General features: G+C 49.3%; 1 protein-coding gene across 1 annotated transcript; it reads right to left on the reverse strand.

Moving 5' to 3' along the window:
- Positions 1-4,123: 4,123 nt before the first annotated feature.
- LOC141027498 (phospholipase A1 EG1, chloroplastic/mitochondrial-like) lies at positions 4,124-7,215 on the reverse strand. The gene is made up of 3 exons (XM_073504557.1): positions 7,180-7,215; positions 4,976-5,503; positions 4,124-4,246 (listed from the first exon to the last, which is right to left on the reverse strand). Exons 1-3 carry the CDS (start codon positions 7,213-7,215, stop codon positions 4,124-4,126), a joined length of 687 nt encoding a protein of 228 aa, XP_073360658.1.
- Positions 7,216-14,927: the final 7,712 nt, after the last annotated feature.

Raw genomic sequence — 14,927 nt, forward strand, 5'->3', positions numbered from 1 at the left:
TAGTGGCGCACCAGTAGTGCGCCATTAGTAGGCAAAACTGGTGCGCCACTAGTAAGCCTTTTTCTAGTAGTGCCACTTGTGGTAGTTGTGTCGGCCGGATTGAGCAAGAATTTGATGTGGTTGGTGATGTGATCGAAGAAGATCGGATTGCGAGGGGCCAGGGTGGGTGGCGCAGGAGCTGAGGACGAGAAGAGGGGGGCGAACTGAGAGGGGTCCGTGCTACCGGATGCGCCGGAGAAGATGAACGGGGAGGATCCCGGCGAGGTCGCCGAAGAGGTGGCAGGGGCCGTCGCCGAAGAGGAGAGGGAGCTTGGCGAGGTCGCGGCGTCGGTGGCGGCAGAAGAGGAGCCGGGCTCAACTATGGCGACGGAAGAGGAGGGCCTGGTAACTGAGACCAAGTTGGAGGAAACAATTCACTCTCCATTGATCATCAAGTGTTACATACATGGTTTATATACACCGGGCGCTGCCCGAGTCATGAGGCACGCAGGCCCTTGATCCTATATACATGGGCATGCATAACAGCACGTTACAACACAACTCAACACCTACATGCATGGAAACTAAACACTTTTGTGCTGACCGAATCACTCGATCCACTCCTCGGTAACTAACTACGACGCAACCAAGCTAGCAACATGCAGACGCAGCCACTAATTATGTTCTACTAACAAAATGACAAGATTAATATCTCACAATCACCCCCTTAATCTTGTCACGAGAACTCGTCAACTTCCAAATCCTTGAAGCAGATCACCTGCAACCTCTTGTCGAGAGTTTGCAGCGGCAAGACCACACCACCTTGCCTCACGCTGCAGCTTCACCATGCCGCACCATCGATCTCCACTTGCATGTTCTTCAGCGGCATCACACCACTGGTCACATACATCTTGCCGCCGTCCTCGCAGCAGCTCATCTTGGGGATGGTGTCACACCACCCAAAACACCACCGTCATCTAGCTTCACATCTATCCTCATGATGGCCTCGCACGCCGTAACACGATCTTCGCAGCGGCATCTCATCATCGTCTTGTCGGCATCGCACCATCGTCGTGGCAGCATCGTACTGCCATCTCCTCCTAGCGGCATCGCACCGCAAGCACCTGTTCGCACGGCATCACACCGGCAAACACCTCCTTGTCGTGGACGACACTGTCGCAGCGCCCAACTTATTTTGAATATTTTAATATTTGTTTTAATTGAAATGGACCAATTAAACGATGTTGGTTCAGTTTTAAATAGGTTAGGGACATTTAAATATTTCAAATGTTGTTGGTCTTTATACGAAAAATACTTAGTGATTATTTGCAACCCAACCTACATTTTTATATTACTGTTTGAAGATTTATAATTTGACATGCATTTAAATTTGAATTTGACTTTGATTTTTATCAAGTGACAATTTGGCTTAGTAAAATATGATGACATAGCATCATTAGCAAGGGATCACCATAGCCTAACATTTGAGGTGTTACAACCATCCTCTTCCTCCGTGGCACCCTCCTCCTCCGCTCCAACCTCGCCGGTGCATTGCACCATGACCATCGGCGATGCCTATGCCCACTATATGGACATGGTGCGGGAGGAGTGGGAGGAGCAGTTCCTGGAGGTGCTTGTTGACGCCAACTACAACCACAACCTCCTCCAGGAGCATTTGCGGGCGGAAGATTAGGTCGCCACAGGTAGGGCGGTCACGCCGGACGTGGACATGGCCGAGCAGGAGGCGCTACTCAAGTCCTAACGCTTCGCCCGCTGGTGTGTTAGGGTTAGGATTTGGTAGATTGGGGATTTCTCTGCCTCTCTCCCTGGATCCTAAAAAAGAACGGGAGGAAGCCCGGATATCTACCTGACGTTCGGCAGGGAAGGGAGTCGGATTTTTTACCTCCCCCGAGAATACAGGGCAGCAGCGAATCCCGATGGGCACCGGGCAGGCAGGATAAAGTCCTAGTGCCCGTCTAGCACATCACTTTTTCGGTTGGGGATGCCCTTATTTCACTCATAGTTGGGAAAGGACACATGGACAGGGGGCATATGCCCCGGGGTAAAGAAAAATGTTGAACAAATATTTATAAAATGTTGAACGAGTATCTAAAAAACTGTTGATCATGTATATAAAAATGTTGAACAAGTATCAGAAAAAAAAAGTTGATCATGTATATAAAAATGTTGAACAAGTATTGGAAAAAAAATTAGATGTGTATTAGAAAATTGATGTTGAAGTATACAAAAAGTATAGAATAATAACCAAAAGAACAAAGAATACCAAAAATAGAAAATAAACAAAACAAAAAAGAAATGAGAAAAACGAAGAAACGGATGAAAAAATGGAGAAGAAAAAAGAAAAAAAAATAAAAAAACTAGCTTGAAGTGTCTCAAGTACAACGCGGCATGTCTTGTCGGCGGAAAGGTAGAGACTGAGGAAGCCGAACTCGACCATGACCTCCGGGCGCGGGTCGCAGGGGTCCAGCCGCGCTAGCTCCACGGAGCTCATGAAGTTGGCCATCCACTCGGCGGGGGTGATGGTGCCGCGGAACGAGACGACCATGTCCCGCCGCCCGAGCCGCCGGGTCATCTCGTCGGCGGACACCGCCACATAGCCGATTCACCGACCGCGCCCACTAGTGGAGACCTTCATGGTGGGAACGGTCATCATGTCCGGCGCCGCGTAGGCGTAGATGTACTTGGTCACCTCGTACCAGGCGCCCGCCATGCCCACCTCCTCTAGCATCCACTCCTTTCCGTACTTGCAGTTGAGGTACCGGTGCGACGCACGGTCGAGGTCAAATGCCTGTAGCAGGCGTCCGCCAGCTCATCATACCGCGCCACCTAGCTCCACAGCGCCAGCGCCGGGCCATTGAGGCAGAGAAGTCCCTCCCAGTCGCCGCACCCCTGCAGCTGCCTCCACATGCCCGCGACGGACGCCACCGGCACCGCCGTGATCACCGACGTCAAGGTGATATTCTTCAATGGCCACAAGGTGTACTGTGCGGGTTGATTTCACGAAACTGCAGGGGTGTATCTACAAATGTTCAATAGCTGACTGGTCCAGCTGACGCAACTTGGCTGCGTCTGACTAGCTTAGGTTTAAACTTGCATAATGTGTGCAAGTTTTAGGACTAATAGTGCATTTTTGCATGTTCTAGGACTAAACCATCACATCTTAGACAAGTTGTAGGACCTTTGATGTTTTTACCTCCTCCAGGAATACAGGGCAGCAGCGAATCCCGATGGTCACCGGGCAGGCAGGATAAAGTCCTAGTGCCCATCCACCAAATCACTTTTTCGGTTGGGAATACCCTTATTTCACTCATAGTTGGGTAAGGACACATGGACAGGGGACATATGGCCCGGGGTAAGGAAAAATGTTGAACAAGTATTTAGAAAATGTTGAACGAGTATTTAAAAAAATGTTGATCATGTATGTAAAAATGTTGAATAAGTACCAGAAAAAAGTTGATCATGTAAATAAAAATGTTGAACAAGTATTTAAAAAATGTTGAACAAGTATTAGAAAAAAATTAGATGTGCATTAGAAAAATGATGTTGAAGTATACAAAAAATAGAATAATAACCAAAAGAACAAAGAAAACAAAAAAAGAAATGAGAAACTGAAGAAACGAATGAAAAAATGGAGAAGAAAAAATAACTCAAAAAACCCGGCTTGAATTGTCTCAAGTACGACGTGGCACGTCCTGTTGGCAGAGATGTAGAGGCAGAGGAAGCCGAACTCGACCATGATGTCCAGGCGCGGGTCGCAAGGGTCCAGCCGCGCCGGCTCCAGGGAGCTCATGAAGTTGGCCATCCTCTCGGCAGGGGTGACGGTGCCGCGGAACGAGACAAGCATGTCCCGCCGCCCGAGCCGCCGGGTCATCTCGTCGGTGGACACCGCCACATAGCCGATCCACCGGCCGCGCCCGCTGGTGGAGACCTCCATGGTGGGCATAGTTATCACGTATGGCGCCGCGTAGGCGTAGATGTACTTGGTCACCTCGTACCAGGCGCCGGCCATGCCCACCTCCTCTAGCATCCGCTCCTTGCCGTACTTGCAGTAGAGGTACCGGCACGTACGGTCGAGGTCGAGTGCCATGTAGCAGGCGTCCACCAGCTCGCCGTACCGGGCCACCTAGCTCCGCAGCGCCGGCGTCGGGTCATTGAGGCCGAGCAGCCCCTCCCAGCCGCCGCACCCCTGCAGCTGCCTCCACATGCCCGCGACGGACGCCACCGGCACCGCCGCGATCGCCGACGTCTAGGTGATATTCTTCAGTGGCTACGAGGTGTATTGTATGGGTTGATTTCAAGAAACTGCAGGGGTGTATCTGCAAATGTTTAACAGCTGACTGGTCTAGCTGGCGCCAATTGGCTGCGTCTGATTGGCTTAGGACTAAACTTGCACATTGTGTGCAAGTTTTAGGATAATATTGCATTTTTTGCACGTTCTAGGACTAAACCATCACATCTTAGAGAAGTTGTAGGACCTTTGATGCTTTTACCTCCTGCGGGAATACAGGGCAGCAACGAATCCGGATAGGCACCAGGCAGGCATGATAAAGTCCTAGTGCCCGTCCACCACATCACTTTTTCGGTTGGGGATGCCCTTATTTCACTCATAGCTGGGTAAGGACACATGGACAGAGGGCATATGCCCTGGGGTAAGGAAAAATGTTGAACAAGTATTTATAAAATATTGAAAGAGTATTTAAAAAAATATTGATCATGTATATAAAAATGTTGAACAAGTATTAGAAAAAAAGTTGATCATGTATATAAAAATGTTGAACAAGTATTGAAAGAAAAAATTAGATGTGTATTAGAAAATGTTGTTGAAGTATACAAAAAATTTAGAATAACAACCAAAAGAAAAAGAAAACCAAAAATACAAAATAAACAAAAGAAAAAAGAAATGAGGAAAACAAAGAAACAAATGAAAAATGGACAAGAAAAGAAAAATGAAAAATGAAAAAATAACTCAAAAAACCGGCTTGAATCGTCTCAAGTACGACGCGACACGTCTTGTCGGCGGAGTGTAGAGGCTGAGGAAGACCAACTCGACCATGACGTCCGGGCCCGGGTCACACGGCTCCAGCCGCGCCCGCTCCACGGAGCTCATGAAGTTGGCCATCCACTTGGCGGGGGTGACGGTGCTGCGAAATGAGACAAGCATGTCCCGCCGCTTGAGCCGCCGGGGCATCTCGTCGGTGGACACCGCCACATAGCCGATCCACCGGCTGCGTCCGCTGGTGGAGACCTCCATCATTGGCATGGTCACGTTCGGCGCCGCGTAGGCGTAGATATACTTGATCACCTCGTACCAGGCGCCGACCATGCCCACCTCCTCCAACATCCGCTCTTTGCCGTACTTGCAGTTGAGGTACCAGCGCGACGCATGGTCGAGGTCGGATGCCTTGTAGCAGGTGTCCACAAGCTCACCGTACCGCGCCACGTAGCTCGGCAGCGCCGGCGCCGGGCCATAGAGGCCGAGCAGCCCCTCCCAGTCGCCGCAGCCCTGCAGCTACCTCCACATGCCCGTGACGGACGCCACCCGCACCGCTGCGATCGCCGACGTCTAGGTGATACTCTTCAATGGCCACGAGGTGTACTGTGCGGGTTGATTTCATGAAACTGCAGGGGTGTATCTGCAAATGTTCAATAGCTGATGGGTTCGGTCCAGCTGGCGCCACTTGGCTGCGTCTGACTGGCTTAGGGCTAAACTTGCACATTGTGTGCAAGTTTTAGGACTAAATAGTGCGTTTTTGCACGTTCTAGGACTAAACCATCACATCTTAGACAAGTTGTAGGACCTTTGATGCTTTTACCTCCTCCGAGAATACAGGGCAGCAGCGAATCCCGATGGGCACCGGGCAGGCAGGATAAAGTACAAGTCCCGTCCACCACATGACTTTTTCTGTTGGGCATGCCCTTATTTCACTCATAGTTGGATAAGGACACATGGACAGGGGGCATATGCCCCGCCACCCCCCTTCCTCCGTGCAATTCACTATGCCGATTGATTAGCAACAATGCTACATTCATGGGCTTAATACAGGGCTTTTACAGAGTGACTCCAACTTGGCAGGTACTAATTGGATTAAGGGGGAGATTGGACCCCATTGAGGGAGTCCTGGATTAGGGGGTCCTTGGGTGTCCGGGCTATTTGATGTGGGCCGGACTGATGGGCCGTGAAGATACAAAGCGGAAGACTTCCCCCCGTGTCCGGGTAGGACTCCCCTATGCGTGGATGGCAAGATTGGTGTCCGGATATGTAATTTCCTTCCTCTACAAACCGACTCTGTACAACCCTCTACAAACCGACTCTGTACAACCCTAGACCCCTCCGGTGTATATATAAACTAGAGGGTTTGGTCCGTAGAGGCTATCAGGATTCATATAGGCTAGACATCTAGGGTTTAGCCATTACAATCTCGAGGTAGATCAACTCTTGTAACCCCTATACTCATCAAATACAATCAAGCAGGACGTAGGGTTTTACCTCCATTAAGAGGGCCCGAACCTAGGTAAACATTGTGTCCCACTTGTCCCTTGTTACCTTCGATCCTCAGACGCATAGTTCGGGACCCCCTACCAGAGATCGGCCGGTTTTGACACCGACATTGGTGCTTTCATTGAGAGTTCCACTGTGTCATCGGTAGAAGGTCCGATGGCTCGTTTCATCATCGACAACGTTTTCGGGGAAACTTTCCTCCCTAGTCAACTTTTCATGTTTGGCGGCTTCGCTCTGCGTGCCAATTCAACTGGTCACCTTGAACAGATCGACAGCTAAGCCCCTGATCACCAGATCAGGTTTGGAAGCCTGAATTATATCGCTGATATCCGAGGAGACTTGATCTTCGAAGGGTTCTCGGCCTTGACCACCACTCCTCATCTACATGAAGGAAGCCCGGCGGATCCACCACCAGGCTCCGTCCAAAAATCAACTATCGTTCCGGCCCTGGCTTTAGATCCAGAGCGGACCACCCTGTCCGAAGACGGGAGTATGAACCCCCGCTGGAGCCTCTCCTACTACGGAGCTCTTTACCGGAGACTCTGAGGTGACTATATTATCGGCAGGCCTGGAATCAAACAGGACTCTTCCTATCATCGGGAAACTGGACTCACCTCTGGAAGTTAACTCCGAACTCTTGATGTCTGCATCCATTGAGCATGGTCAAGCGATTTCCAGACCCAGCTCCGCAGGCCCTCAGTCACATGTCCAGCCATCGCTCGTAAACGAGGCTTTGGACTTAATGCGATCTCTCACCATTATGGAGGTATCACTTCCGAACTACGTCGAGCCCGAACTAGGGGCTGAGAGCGGGGAATTTTATGCCCCACCCACCACCCACTTGATAGCCACTGTCGAGGACCTAACCGACATGCTAAACTACGCCTCCGAAGACATCGACGGCATGGACGACGATGCCTGAGCCGAATCAGGCCAAAACCCACCCATCACTGGGCGTTGGACGACCACTTCTACATACGACGTGTATATGGTGGATAAGCCCAAAAAGAATGATGACAATGACACTCAGGATCGGATCGAGGACAAACCCGTCGAGGCACCACCAAAGCGCTGACGTCAGCGGTGCCGCTCACGACCGCGTCGCAAAAAGGAAAGCAATACCGGCACCGGAGATAAAAACACTCCGGATGATGCCGAAGACCCCGTCGAGCCTGCGTCCGAGCAGGATGAATGGGAGGAGGGGCAAGTTAACCCCGAGGAACTTGTTGATCACAAGGATTCGGGGATAGTAATTATCTACCGACCTCCGAGGAGGATGTTAGCCTCGGCAACGAAGATTTCATCGTGCCAGAGGAACCCCTCGAACAAGAGCACTTCAAGCGATAGCTCATTCCCACTGTGACGATCCTCAAAAAGAAACAGCAACAGCTTCAAGCCGAACAGGATACGCTCAATGATAGATGGACCAAGGTCCTGGCTGCCGAAGAATACGGCTTCGAGCGCCCAACAAAGAGCTACCCAAAGCGCAGGCTACTACCACAATTTGACGATGAGGCCCTTGAGCCAATACCGTCAAGATATAATAACGCTGACGAACCAGACCGACCACCACGTGGACGGGACAAAGCGGCTAACTATGCCGAACACCAGCCCACACCACCTCGCCGTAGAGGCAAAGAGGCAGCAGCTCCGGGCTACACGTATGATTTACGACAGGACCTGGACAATAGAGCCGGCCAGACCATATCAATCTACGGATCAAGGGGATGTTTTATAATCATTTTATATCATTTTTTGGTACTAACCTATATTGACATAGTGCCTAGAGCCAGTTGCTGTTTTCTGCATGTTTTTCACATCGCAGGAAATACATACCAAAGGGAATCCAAATGCAACAAAACTTTACGGAGATTTTTTTATGGAGCAGAAGACCCATAATGAGCCCTGGCTGGGCCGGGGGTGCTCCGAGTAGAGCACAACCCACCAGGGCACGCCAGGAGGCCTAGGTGGGCCCTGGTGGGTTGTGCCCACCTCGGGTGCCCCCCCGGACCGCCTCTTTGCTCCATAAATACCCCAATACTCCAGAAACCCTAGGGGAGTCGACAAAAATCAATTCCAGCCGCCGCAGAGTCCAGAACCACCATATCCAATCTAGACACCATCTCGGATGGGGTTCACCACCTCCATTGGTGCCTCTCCGATGATGCATGAGTAGTTCTTTGTAGACCTTCAGGTCCGTAGTTAGTAGCTAGATGGCTTCCTCTCTCGCGTTGAATTCTCAATACAATGGTCTCTTGGAGATCCATATGATGTAACTCTGTTTGCGATGTGTTTGTTGGGATCGATGAACTTTGAGATTATGATCAGATCTATCTTTTTATATCCATGAAAGTATTTGAGTTTCTTCGATCTCTTTTATGCATGATTGCTTATAGCCTCGTATTTCTTCTCCGATATTTGGGTTTTGTTTGGCCAACTTGATCTATTTATCTTGCAATGGGAAGATGTGCTTTGTAATGGGTTCGATCTTACGGTGCTTGATCCCAGTGACAGAAGGGGAACCGACACGTATGTATCGTTGCTACTAAGGATAAAACGATGGGGTCTATCTCTACATAGATAGATCTTGTCTACATCATGTCATCGTTCTTATTGCATTACTCTGTTTTTCCATGAACTTAATACACTAGATGCGAGTATTGGGTGTAGCTAGTATGCGAGTGTGTTTCATGAATGTATCAATGATGGAGCATGATGGGCTAGGGATAACTTATTTTAGCGTTGATATTTTGAAAGACATGGTTGCTTGTTGATATGCTTGAGTATTTAAATCATCATGTCAAAACTAGAATATTGCTTTGAACAATATAAAAGTCCAAATATCCATGCTATAAAGAAAATAAATATGATATGACATGATAGGCAGCATTCCACATCAAAAATTCTGTTTTTATCACTTACCTACTCGAGGACGAGTAGGAGTTAAGCTTGGGGATGCTGATACGTCTCCAACGTATCTATAATTTTTTATTGTTCCATGTTGTTATATTATCAATCTTGGATGTGTTATAATCATTTTATATCATTTTTTGGTACTAACCTATTGACATAGTGCCAAGTGCCAGTTGCTGTTTTCTGCATGTTTTTCACATCGCAGGAAATCAATACACAACGGAGTCCAAATGCAACAAAACTTTACGGAGATTTTTTATGGACCAGAAGACACATAATGGGCCCTGGCTGCGCCTGGGGGTGCTTCGAGGAGAGCACAACCAACCAGGGCGTGCTAGGAGGCCCAGGCGCGCCCTGGTGGGTTGTGCCCACCTCGGGTGCCCCCCGGACCGCCTCTTTGCTCTATTAATACCCCAATATTCCAGAAACCCTTGGGGAGTCGATGAAAATCAATTCCAGCCGCCGCAGAGTCCTGAACCACCAGATCCAATCTAGACACCATCTCGGATGGGGTTCACCACCTCCATTGGTGCCTCTCCGATGATGTGTGAGTAGTTCTTTGTAGACCTTTGGGTCCGTAGTTAGTAGCTAGATGGCTTCCTCTCTCGTGTTGAATTCTCAATACAATGGTCTCTTGGAGATCCATATGATGTAACTCTTTTTGCGATTTGTTTGTTGGGATCGATGAACTTTGAGTTTAGGATCAGATCTATCTTTTTATATCCATGAAAGTATTTGAGTTTCTTCGATCTCTTTTATGCATGATTGCTTATAGCCTCGTATTTCTTCTCCGATATTTGGGTTTTGTTTGGCCAACTTGATCTATTTATCTTGCAATGGGAAGATGTGCTTTGTAATGGGTTCGATCTTACGGTGCTTGATCCCAGTGACAGAAGGGGAACTGACACATATGTATCGTTGCTACTAAGGATAAAACGACGGGGTCTATCTCTACATAGATAGCTCTTGTCTACATCATGTCATCGTTCTTATTGCATTACTCTGTTTTCCATGAACTTAATACACTAGATGCATGCTGGATAGCGGTCGATGTGTGGAGTAACAGTAGTAGATGCAGGCAGGAGTCGGTCTACTAATCTTGGACGTGATGCCTATGTAATGATCATTGCCTGGATATTGTAATGAGTATGTGAAGTTCTATCAATTGCCCAACAGTAATTTGTTCACCCATCGTTTGCCATTTTTCTCGAGAGAAGCCACTAGGGAAACCTACGGCCCCGGGGTCTCTTTCTCATATTATTTGCCTTTGCGATCTATTTTCCTTTGCTTTTATTTTCAGATCTACTAAACCAAAAATACAAAAATACCTTGCTGCAATTTATTTCATTTGGCGTTCGATCTATCAATATTTACAACTCTCTCACGTCCGTTTGCCAATTTCTGGCGCCGCTACCCGAAAGGGATTGACAACCCCTTTTACACGTCGGGTTGCGAGTAGTTGTTATTTGTGTGCAGGTGCTGTTTACGTTGTGTTGCTTGGTTCTCCTACTGGTTCGATAACCTTGGTTTCACATCTGAGGGAAATACCTACCGCCTCTTTGGGGAAATACCGACGTAGCTTCAAGCGACATCAAGCACCAACTTCCAGAAGGATTTAAGCCCGTAAACATCCAGGCATACGATGGAATGACTGATCCCGATGTATGGATTGAAGATTTTCTTCTCCACATTCACATGGCTCGCGGTGACGATCTCCATGCCATTAAATACCTCCCCCTAAAGCTAAAAGGACCAGCACGACACTGGTTAAATAGCCTCCCAAAGAACTCTATTGGAAGCTCGGAAGACTTGGAGGATGCCTTTCAAGACAACTTCCAAGGAACTTATGTCCGGCCACCGGACACTGATGACCTTAGTCACATAGTCCAGCAACCCGGAGAGTCAGCTCGGAAGCTGTGGACTCGGTTCTTAATCAAAAAGAACCAAATCGTCGACTGTCCGGACGCCGAAGCCTTTGCGGCCTTTAAGCACAGCGTCCGTGACGAATGGCTCGCCCGACACCTTGGTCAGGAAAAGCCAAAGACCATGGCAGCTCTTACTGCACTTATGACCCACTTCTGCGTGGGCAAGGATAGCTGGTTGGCTCGTAGAAGCAACACTACTAACGATCCTGGCACCTCTGAAGCCAGGGATTGCAACAGAAGGCCACGACGTAACAAAAACAAGCGTCAGAACAATAATGAAGAAACTGAAGATACGGCGGTCAACGCCGGATTCAGTGGCTCCAAACCCGGTCAGCAGAAGAAGCCATTCAAAGGAAATAGAGACGGTCCATCTAATTTGGACAAGATACTAGACAGGACTTGCCAGATTCATGGCACCCCCGACAAGCCTGCCAACCACTCCAACAAAATTGCTGGGTTTTTAAACAGGCCGGTAAGTTAAATACCGAACACAAGGAGAAAGGGCCTCAAAGCGAGGTAGATGATGAGCCCCGTCCACTGAACACGGGTGGGCAGAAGAAATTTCCCCCCGAGGTGAAAACAGTGAACATGATATATGTCACACATATCCCAAAGAGGGAGCGCAAGCACGCACTAAGGGACGTCTACGCCGTAGAGCCTGTCGCCCCAAAATTCAACCCATGGTCGGCTTGTCCGATCACCTTCGATCGTAGGGACCATCCGACCAGTATCCGTCATGGAGGTTCGGCGGCCCTGGTACTCGATCCCATCATCGATGGATACCATCTCACAAGAGTCCTTATGAACGGCGGCAGCAGTCTGACCTGATTTATCAAGACACTATCCGTAAGATGGGTACTGACCCATCAAGAATCAAGCCTAGCAATATACCTTTAAAGGAGTAATACCCGGCGTGGAGGCCCGTTGTATAGGCTCCTTAACATTGGAGGTAGTTTTCGGTTCTCCAGACAACTTCCATAGCAAAGACTTGATCTTCGATATCGTCCCTTTCCGTAGTGGTTATCACGCGTTGTTCGGACGAACCGTCTTCGCTCGCTTCAATGCAGTCCCGCATTACGCTTACTGAAGCTCAAAATGGCAGGACCGCGCGGCGTCATTACAGTCAATGGAAATACGGAGCGCTCCCTCTGTACTGAGGAGCACACCGCGGTCCTCATAACTGAGGTACATAATGGCCTCATCAAGCCGAACAACTCGTTGGCCATTAAAGCCCCTGACACTGCCAAGCGAGTCCGGTCTACGTTACAGAATGACAGTGATAACCCACAAGTATAGGGGATCGTTTGTAGCCTTCTTCGATAAATAAGAGTGCCAAACCCAACGAGGAGCTAAAGGCAGAACAAATATTCCTTCAAGTTCTATCGACCACGGATACAACTCTACGCACACTTGATGTTTGCTTTACCGGAAACAAGTATGAAAATAGTTTGTAGCAGTGATGCTAGAACTACTTTGCAAGAATAGAACTAGAAGTACTTTGCAAGATAATAAAAGTTAGGTGTTTAGTAAAAGGGTTTGTGTCAACAAGAAAGTTATTTGTCCCTAGGCAATCGATAACAAGTACCGGTAGTCATTCTTGCAATTTTATATGAGGGAGAGGCATGAGCTAACATACTTTCTCTATTTGGATCATATGCACTTATGATTGGAACTCTAGCAAGCATCCGACTACTAAAGATCATTAAGGTCGTGAAACCCAACCATAGCATTAAGTATCAAGTCATTTTATTCCCATACGTCATACCCCACCTACTCGGGTTTAAGTTTCTGTCACTCTCGCAACCCACCATAAAAGAACCATGAACATTTTCCAACACCCTACAGCGGGGGCCCTCACGTTTGCGCGATAATGGAGGGCACCGTAGGACAGCACCATAAATAAAATATACAATCATACCAACCAAGGTCATGATTAACCCACAGGACAAAACGGATCTACTCAAAAATCATAGGATAATCATAGATCATTGGGAAATAATATATGGAGTTGAGCACCATGTTTAAGTAGAAATTACAGCAGGGAGAAGAGAGGTTACACCGATGCATAAAGGTGGAGAGATTTGGTGTTGACGCTAGCAAGATTATTGATGTAGATCGCCGTCCGGATCGTTGCCCCGGCGGCACTCCGGCGCCACCGGAAGCGAATAGCCACCGTAGCCATGCTCCGACCGCCGCTCGGCTTCGCTGCCGCCGTCTTCACCAGCCGTAGGTGCTTATGCTTCTTGCACATTCGGACGCGGCGCGTCACGCTCATCCTGTAGGACCAAACGACCAGGCCAAATGGCCACAAGAGCGACAATCCCACGCTCGCCGTTGCCGCGTCTGGAACTCTGCACCTGTAGCTCCTGCCGCCCTTGGCCACTCCACCCGCGCCCTCCCCTGCGCCCAGCCGCGCTCCCACGCGTGCTCGCCGCGCGCCATAGCCGTGCGCCCCCGGCGCCTCCCCTGGCCGCACTTCCCTTTGCCCCGGGCGTTCCACTACACCACGCCCGCGCTGGCCGCGCTCGGCTCGCCCGCTGCCGCCAGCGCCCGCGTGCGCTCGGCCGCCCCTGACCGCGCCGTCGCCCGAGCTCCCGTGCTGCTTCACTGCTATGCTGCTCCTTGCGTCGTTGCTATTTCGCTGCTACTTCCGCCACTGCTTGCTGTTGGCGCTAGCCGCTGCTCTGCGTGCCTGCTACTGCTCTACTCTGCTTCGTCGCTGTTGTTGCTTTGCTGCAACTACTGCGCTGCTTGCTAGCTGCCCGCTGCTGCTCATATACTCTGCTGCTACGCGGCCTTGCTAGCTACCGCTACTAATGGCCGTGGCCGTGTGTGTGTGTGTCCCGTGTGTGTGTGTGGTGTGTGTGTGGCTAACTGTCACATTGTGTGGCCGGCCCATGTTAATTGGCGTTAATGACTTAACCCGGCCTCAAGCCCACTGACAGACTGGCCCCATCGTCTAAATAAGCTAACTAAATTAGTGAAATGAAATGGATAATTTAATTGCCCATGTGTCTATGATAGTGGGGCCCCACCTATCATTTGACCAGTCAACAGTCAACTAGATTGACTGCTGACTGGGTTGTTGACTGTTGCTTTGCTCCCCTTTTTCCACCTCTTTCCATTCTTACCGGATGCTCCAATCAGATGGTGGAGCCCAGGAGCCAGACTCCACCTTGAACGACGACTACTACTACCACTACCACGAGGGTGCTTACTACTACGTGGAGGCCGCCGACGACCAAGAGTAGTTAGGAGGCTCCTAGGCAGGAGGCCTTGCCTTTTCGATCGTAGATGCTTTTGTGCTAGCTTCTTAAGGCAAACTTGTCTAACTTATGTCTGTACTCAGATATTGTTGCCTCCGCTGACTCTTGTGTTTTCGAGCTAACGTATTCGAGCCCTCGAGGCCCCTGGCTTGTAATATAAAGCTTGTTTTATTTGATTTGTATCTAGAGTTGTGTTGTGATTCCTTCCCGTGAGTCCCTGATCTTGATCGTACACATTTGCGTGTATGATTGAATCGGGGGCGTCACAAGTTGGTATCAGAGTCGGCTGCCTGTAGGTAGCCCCCTTTCCAACTCCTTGGCGGA

Source organism: Aegilops tauschii, chromosome 7, assembly GCF_002575655.3.
Source record: "Aegilops tauschii subsp. strangulata cultivar AL8/78 chromosome 7, Aet v6.0, whole genome shotgun sequence".
NCBI lineage: Eukaryota > Viridiplantae > Streptophyta > Magnoliopsida > Poales > Poaceae > Aegilops > Aegilops tauschii.